The sequence below is a fragment of the Lactuca serriola genome, chromosome 2 (genome assembly GCF_051521515.1).
Source record: "Lactuca serriola cultivar US96UC23 chromosome 2, Lser_US96UC23_V15, whole genome shotgun sequence".
Taxonomy (NCBI): Eukaryota; Viridiplantae; Streptophyta; class Magnoliopsida; order Asterales; family Asteraceae; genus Lactuca; species Lactuca serriola.
In genome coordinates this window covers 236,372,383-236,379,491 of record NC_136409.1, presented here as the reverse complement: position 1 = coordinate 236,379,491, position 7,109 = coordinate 236,372,383, and the positions used below count along the sequence as shown (strand labels likewise).

The window sequence follows — 7,109 nt, the reverse complement described above, 5'->3', positions numbered from 1 at the left end:
GTTTAAGTTCCAAACCCGCCAACCCACGACCCGCCAACTCATGACCTGTATATTTAAATGGGTCGTGTTTGGGTTGGCATATTTTGACCCGCCAACCCGCGACACGCCAATCCGAACACGACACGATTGCCAGGCCTAATATTAATGAAATGATGAGTTGATATTTATTTTAAGTAGACCTAACAAACGTGTCGTGTCGTGTCGTGTCAGGTTCGTGTCGTGTCAAAACAATAAACAGGTTGATAGGGATCGACCCTAACCCGACTTGTTTAATTAACGTGTCGTGTCGTGCCAACCCATTTATTTTCATGTCGGGTTTCGGGTTAGGGGTATACCTTGAAATGTGTTGTGACATGTGAGGTTGAAACACTAAACATGTTGAAAGAGTGTGAGTTTGATAAGTGAAAATGAAAAGGTAATAGTTTGGAAGCGGAATAGCTAAGTTCATAACAAGTTTAGAGGTCCAAAATGGAAAGAGTATGAATTAGGAGGCAGAGGTACAGATCTTGATGAGGAGGGGTGGTCGAGGGAACTACGTAGTTTGGGAAATAACAAAAAAAAGTTAGAAATGAAGTCTTGGCTAGAAAAAAAAGTTGTTTCCACATTAGAAAACGACTTACCCCTAGTATCTTGCTAGGGTGCATTTTAATAAAAATTGTTGGTTAAAAAATGAAAAAAAAAACGACTTAACCCCAAAGATTTTCTTTTTACTTATGGTATTGAATTTGGGTTTTTCTAGTTTATTTAATGAAATTAAAAAACTTACATATAAATAAACGGATCATTTTCGAATTGAAATTCTCAACCCTAACATTACCCGTTTAATTTTATTGTCATGTCGTTTCAACCTGTTTAATTAAACGGATTGAAATATTTTACTCAAACACATTTATTTCGTGTCAGGTTTCGTGCCGTGTCTGTTTTTTTCACATCTAATTTTAAGTCCTATGATAGTGTAACAATTAGAGATGCTCTAAGTGATTGTTTTTCAATTTTTTCGCGTTAAACACAATAATTACCTTAAATGTTGATTACATCATTAAATTACCATTTTTTAGAATTTTATTAGGTCGGGGGAGTAGCATCGGCAGCCGCTGAGTTGACTCGGCAAATGTTAGAAAATTTAGGGTTTGTGGTGGAGATCTGGATACCAACTTGGATCGTGAGAATACTTTCCAAACTAATATTTCTACCCTATGTCTGGGTTGCAAGAAATTTTGCCTAGGATAATCCAAATGGACACTTAAGATTCTTGGCATAGAAATCATAAGCCAATTTGCTAGAAAGATTTTGTGAGAGTTTTGAAGAAAACGAGAGCTAATTTTCGGATGTCACTTCACAACAGGAAGATTCGTTTATATAATAAACGAAATTAAGGTTTCATTAGGGTTGGGCCGTCATTAGTTGCTTTGAAAGCAAGTAAAGGTACTCCAGATTAATGAGGATTTAGGGTTACAAAAACTAACGAGTTTTGTTAGTTTTACCATAATCACCCTCAAGAATCTGAATTTTACCAGTCAGGGGCTCTTCCCCTTGGACCCTGCTAGGGGCGCTGCCCCTAGTCCCCGCCAAAGGGGTGCCGCCCCTTTGGAAACCCCGAACCCCCAACTTAACGTCGAACCGGCTTCTAATTCGATCTTATACATGCGTGCATACTGCACCAAACCGTACATATATTATAGTATAAATTAAGAAGCTCCTTAGCTCACATGTTAGTTTCAGTTACACAAAATGACATGGTGACACTAAAATCACCAACAACAAATACCAACCCAAGATTGGCATGTCGAATTTCTCTCCCCTTCTCAATTAGATGTTGTTGACTTTCTCTCCTTACTCTCTTCTCCCACCATATCACTCTCTTTCTTCTTCTCTTCTCATTCTCTTCTTCCCTACTCCTTAACGATGTCAAAAGTTTTCTCTATCTTTGATAACATATATGAGCATAAACGAAAATATAGTTTGTTTCTTGTTAAATCGTAAGGATCCACAAAAAAAAATAAAAAAAAATAACCCGCTTAGCTCAATATCATAATACTTATGTTTATTATTAACCATTCTGATTGTAGAGCAGATACTAATATTGTGGGTTTACGTATTTTAGTTAAAAACCCGAAGTAAGAAAGCCCTAGGTAAAAATAGTACTTGAGGTGGTTATTTCAGTTAAATAATTTTTTCTTATTTTGAAATAAGAGACTGTATGTTGATATCATATAAAAAGGATGATATAATTTTTCCATCGTAGGGACATTTTGTTAGTCGTTTGTCAAGCCTTATGGTTTCTAAACATTTTGTGTGATCTGAAATTGTATAATTAGTTACTTGCTGAAATTTATTGTGTTAACAAATATGCTGTACAAATTGTTGCAAATAATGCGTTTCAAACAAATCATATTGCATTTACATACATATAGTTAGAGAAAATTTGGGCGATGGATTTATAAGTTGATTCGGTTGATCAACCTATTGAAAGGTCATTGGTACAAAGACTACAAAAGAATTTTAAAAAATGCAGTGGCAATCGAATAGTGAACAACCTTTAAGACTAAGGGGATGTTACATAGTTTGGGGCTTACGAGAGTTACATGCCTAGGAAGGAAAATGGTTTAGTGATCAACCTTCAAGCACGAGATTGCTTAGTTGTGGAATGTAATGATTGCCGAAGAGACTTGATTACCACTATAATGACTAAGAAAAAGGGTCCCTTCTATTTATAGATCTCCTGTGACTTGTAAAGCTTAATACAAAATCAATAGAAATCTCTCTAATTCAGTTGTGGACATACCACGAGTATCCTGATCATGTTAACAACGTAATAATTAATGCATGTTTTTTTAATTTTTCCTCACATCTAATATTATATGTTTGTCAATCGTATACTTAAGTCTTAAGAGACACCAACTTGTACAAGTGTGTGGAGCTTCTTTATTCATATTTTAGCATAATAGCCCACACTGGACTTGGTTACCCATTTAAATTGCGACTACATAAAAGGTTTGATGACACTAAATTACCTACAGTTTGACCCATAATGTATCTATACATAATTGCGAAGATGGTGAAATTGGAGGCAAGAACGAAGAGCTTGTTAATTGGGTGGGGTTAGGTGTGGTAGGAGTGCCGGAAACACATGAGATTAGATGATGCTACTTGCTGGTAGAGTATAAAACATAAATCTTGTAGTTTCATAAGATATTTAAGTATATAGAAACTAATGTGAAATTAATGGGGAGAAGGATGATGTAACATATAATTAATGAGACTTAAACCTCAGTTTGGGTATAAATATCGAGTAGAAAGAAAGCATCTCAAAACACCATAGAAGCAACCTTTTATCAATACTTGTTAGCTTCATGGCTCTAATCACCAAATCCACTATTCTAATTTCGGTTCTAGTACTCCTCCTTTACACATGCTCATGTTCGGGTATATTACATTCTTCATGCCATATATATATATATATATATATATATATATATATATATATATATATATATATATATATATATATATATATATATATATATATATATATATATATATATATAGGGTAAAGTGAATATACCTAACAACCTTATATAAGCTTAGGTACCTAACTGCATAATACTATATCGGTTTGTATCATATTTACATTATAATTGCCTAAGGTTCTTAAACTTCAACCCCATAACTTGATTACTTCCAAAATCTTTGGACTTTCAACAATATCTTTCTTTTACATCACGTCTTTCTATCGAATACCACCTGATGGGCTTCATATCCTACCGCTACAAATGAAAGGATGTAGGAGAAATATAATGATCAATTTCCAAAAAATTTTGAAGTAAATCAAGTTTAGGGATGAAGTTTAAGAACCTTGGATGATTGCAATGAAAATTTAATGCAAAATGACGTAGTTTGATGAGGTTAAGTACCTAAGCTTATATAAGGTTGTTAGGTATATTCATTTTACCCATATATATATATATATATATATATATAGGGAATGACATCAGCGATGCACCCGCTGTGGCCCCAGCCCCAGATATTTTGGCGAGTCGTTCATGGGAGTTTGCACCGCTTGAAGCCGAGACAGACTACAATGATCCAATGAGGGGAGGTGGACAAGGCCCAATCACAGGAACTTAAGCTCTCGTATTAATAAAAATAATTAAAATAAAATTCAATCAGAAGCTGTTTAGTTGTATTGAAGTGGCAACTGGGGACATCTTGTTTAGAAGATGAGATGCATGGGAATGAATAAAGGCTGGCTTTTTATCATATCTGATTCTGATTGAAATACAATACACTTTTAAAACAAGATATCATCATACATTTATGCTGGCTATAATAATAGATTAATAGATGAAGTAAGGTATAGATGTTATAGACTTACAGTAACAGAATATGATTTGATTATATACAACAGACAAAGAGAGAGAGAGTTGAGTTTCAAAATGAAGCAGTAGATGACATCCATATCCCAAACGACACGATACCAATGGTCGCAAAAGCTTGGATCATTTCATACACAAAGTTTTGTTTCTGTATAGGTAAATTTTCCCAATCCGTCCGCCTATCACCAACACCAACATAAACTCAAATCATCAAACTTAGATACAAAAACATATATTTTACACTTTCATCATTATTTTTTAAAAAATATTCATACCCCAAATCAGCAATCACAATGGTTACATTATCTTGAGAATATTGGTCCTGCAATAAAACAGAGCTTGGAAAGTCAAGGGAAGTGAGAAACTCGTGATCAAAAGGCGAAAATGTGTACGCAATTCATTACATACCAAGGCCATTTGAGCTAGAGCTTCAGACGCAGCCTACAATATATTGGTATAAAAATAATAAAGATTTTTTTTATAAACTTTGGTTTTTCTTGAAAATTATTTCATGGAAACTAATTACCTGCACATCTCCATGTTCCCGAAGTTGGTCTCTAACAAAGTTGACCGCATCCGAGCTGAAGGTAATAAAATTTGGATAAAATAGTGAAGTCGTTAGAAAAATGAAAGGTAAAGGTACAATAGATTGAACCTTTTAATGTAGTCCCATAAGCCATCGGTCGCTAACAATACAAATTCTGCTTCAGGCCCAAGTGTAACTTGATAAATATCAGGAGTAGCAATAACCAAGTCCCCAAAGAACCGTATGCTGCACCAGATCATAACCCCAATTTTATAATTTAAACACAACACAGCACAGCAGAGTAGTGGGCAAAGGGTATTTCAGTCATTTACATAAATGAGAGAATGCCTACCGGGATACAAATTTTTCAGACCATCTGCCTTCGGCAACTCCCTTTTCCAGCATCCTTTCAATAGTTAAAAATAATGTTCACTCACACATCAATCAACTAGTAATATATATATTATATAATATACACGAATATTAAAAAGGATTTAGACTAGAAATAAGAGATTACTCTTTCTTCTTTGTTTTAAACCGCATGTCACCAAAGGCACGGGATACAGAAATATCTCCACAGATTCTTCCATCCGAAATCTACAGAGACACGAAGCCATTTTATCAAATCAATATTATATATAGAAGTAATAAAAGTGAAAAAGGAAATAGGAAATAGGAAATAAGAAGAGAATAACAGACCCATCCACCTGCTTCTCTGATTCGCTTGATCTCTTGAAGGGAAACCTTGTTTCTTCCATAGGGTCTGTGAGAATTGGTCAATTCTTGTGCCTTTCCAGATTGTGAAAGAACCTGACAACAAGTTTTTAATGCCTCATCAAAAACTCATTCCACTACGTATTAATTTCTAATTTGGCTTATGATTTTTAAAATCAGGGGGAAATGGAAATTCACATACCGCACATGAATCACCGACATGAGAGATGAACAGCATATTGTTTCCTAGGAACATAGTTGTGGCTGTTGCACCAGATTCATCGTCCTCTCCGTTCATCTCAAGCCTTTACAAAATCAAACAGCATCTAAACCTTCAATGCAATAATACAGAAAATGAAATCATACATACTCCTTTGACAATTGTTTGGGGCAATACAAACTGTCTGCAAGTATATGTTAAGCTTACCAGTTTAGAAGTTTGGCATCAGCATTCTGGAAAGCCTCCTGCAGTGCTTTCTCGATTCCAATGGTGTCCTTTTTACTCAACAATAGCCCCCCTTGTAGAGCCTTCACACACTCCTTGTATAGCTCCTCCCTACATGTTCAAATATTCAGTCCTCTAAGGGTTCCATAAAAATTCCATAATTGTTAAAGATACAAATCAACCAAAACTTGAATATTAGGAAAGATAAAACTTACTGAGACATAAACACAAACACCTAACGTGCATAACAAACCTGAGGAACTTAACAGAAGAGAAACCCGCGTGGCCATCGAAAACGGCAGCAAAAAAGAAACCATCAAGCTCGTTATGAGGCGATGAGCCGACTATAACAGCATCGTCTTCCATCTCCTCGCGGGCACCTTGTAATTTGGCGGAACCCCATCTGATCCCAGAGCCAAGGCCATCAGAGAGAGAAGAAGGAGCGTCGATTGCAATCGCCGAACAGCACCGGGGGCTGCCTTCTCTACTCCACTTTCTCATAATTATATGATTATTGCTATTACAACTATTAGTCTTCTTCAAGTCGATCTTACTAACGTTGTTGTTGAGTAGAAATCTTTGCAAGCGTGGACTCCATAAAGCCATGGATGAGAGAAGATGTAGTTTGCAAGAAGAAGGGTGAAGTAGAAATGGGTATATGATAAATAAGCGTAAGTGAGGTGAAGCTCCGAAGGATAAGAAGAGCGCAAACGCTGGCCGCTAACTGGTTTAACGGATTAGATTATCTTGAGTTGAGTTTTGTACTACAATATATAATTGTAGTACTTTCAAGAAATATTTGCTAATATGCAGTACCTTCAAAGTTTATCTACCAAAGTAGTGGGTAAGCTCATCTTTGTGGCAATAAGATGCGTTTTGTTTTATCCACAAATGATGATGTCGAAAAAAATGACAAAACAAAGCTCAAAACAAAAGCACAATTCGATAGATGGAAAATGGACAAAATAAAGGTAAAAAATGGTCAAAGGGTCTGAAAGTGAGAAAATATGTGTTTTGTTTTATCCGCAAAGGATGATGTCGAAAAAAT

The 7,109-nt window shown here is 35.4% G+C and overlaps 1 protein-coding gene across 2 annotated transcripts; it reads right to left on the bottom strand.

The window, feature by feature from the left end:
* Positions 1-4,236: 4,236 nt before the first annotated feature.
* Positions 4,237-6,755, bottom strand: TAP38 (thylakoid-associated phosphatase 38). 2 transcript variants are annotated; one of them, XM_079027436.1, is made up of 11 exons: positions 6,315-6,751; positions 6,044-6,172; positions 5,819-5,921; positions 5,602-5,712; positions 5,420-5,499; positions 5,255-5,308; positions 5,032-5,148; positions 4,903-4,957; positions 4,785-4,817; positions 4,652-4,698; positions 4,237-4,555 (listed from the first exon to the last, which is right to left on the bottom strand). In XM_079027436.1, exons 1-11 carry the CDS (start codon positions 6,665-6,667, stop codon positions 4,432-4,434), a joined length of 1,206 nt encoding a protein of 401 aa, XP_078883562.1. In that variant the 5' UTR covers positions 6,668-6,751; the 3' UTR covers positions 4,237-4,431. The 2 variants fall into 2 exon arrangements, with proteins under 2 accessions (XP_078883562.1, XP_078883563.1); XM_079027437.1 differs by lacking the exon at positions 4,785-4,817 and having other exon boundaries at positions 6,315-6,755.
* Positions 6,756-7,109: the final 354 nt, after the last annotated feature.

Excerpts from the sequence above, each read along its gene's own strand:
- TAP38 (XM_079027436.1), bottom strand. The coding sequence starts at position 6,667 with ATGGCTTTATGGAGTCCACGCTTGCAAAGATTTCTACTCAACAACAAC. Across the intron at positions 5,713-5,818 it reads ATGTCGGTGATTCATGTGCG|GTTCTTTCACAATCTGGAAA; the intron begins GTATGTGAATTT and ends ACTTGTTGTCAG. Across the intron at positions 4,958-5,031 it reads TTATGGGACTACATTAAAAG|CTCGGATGCGGTCAACTTTG; the intron begins GTTCAATCTATT and ends TATTACCTTCAG.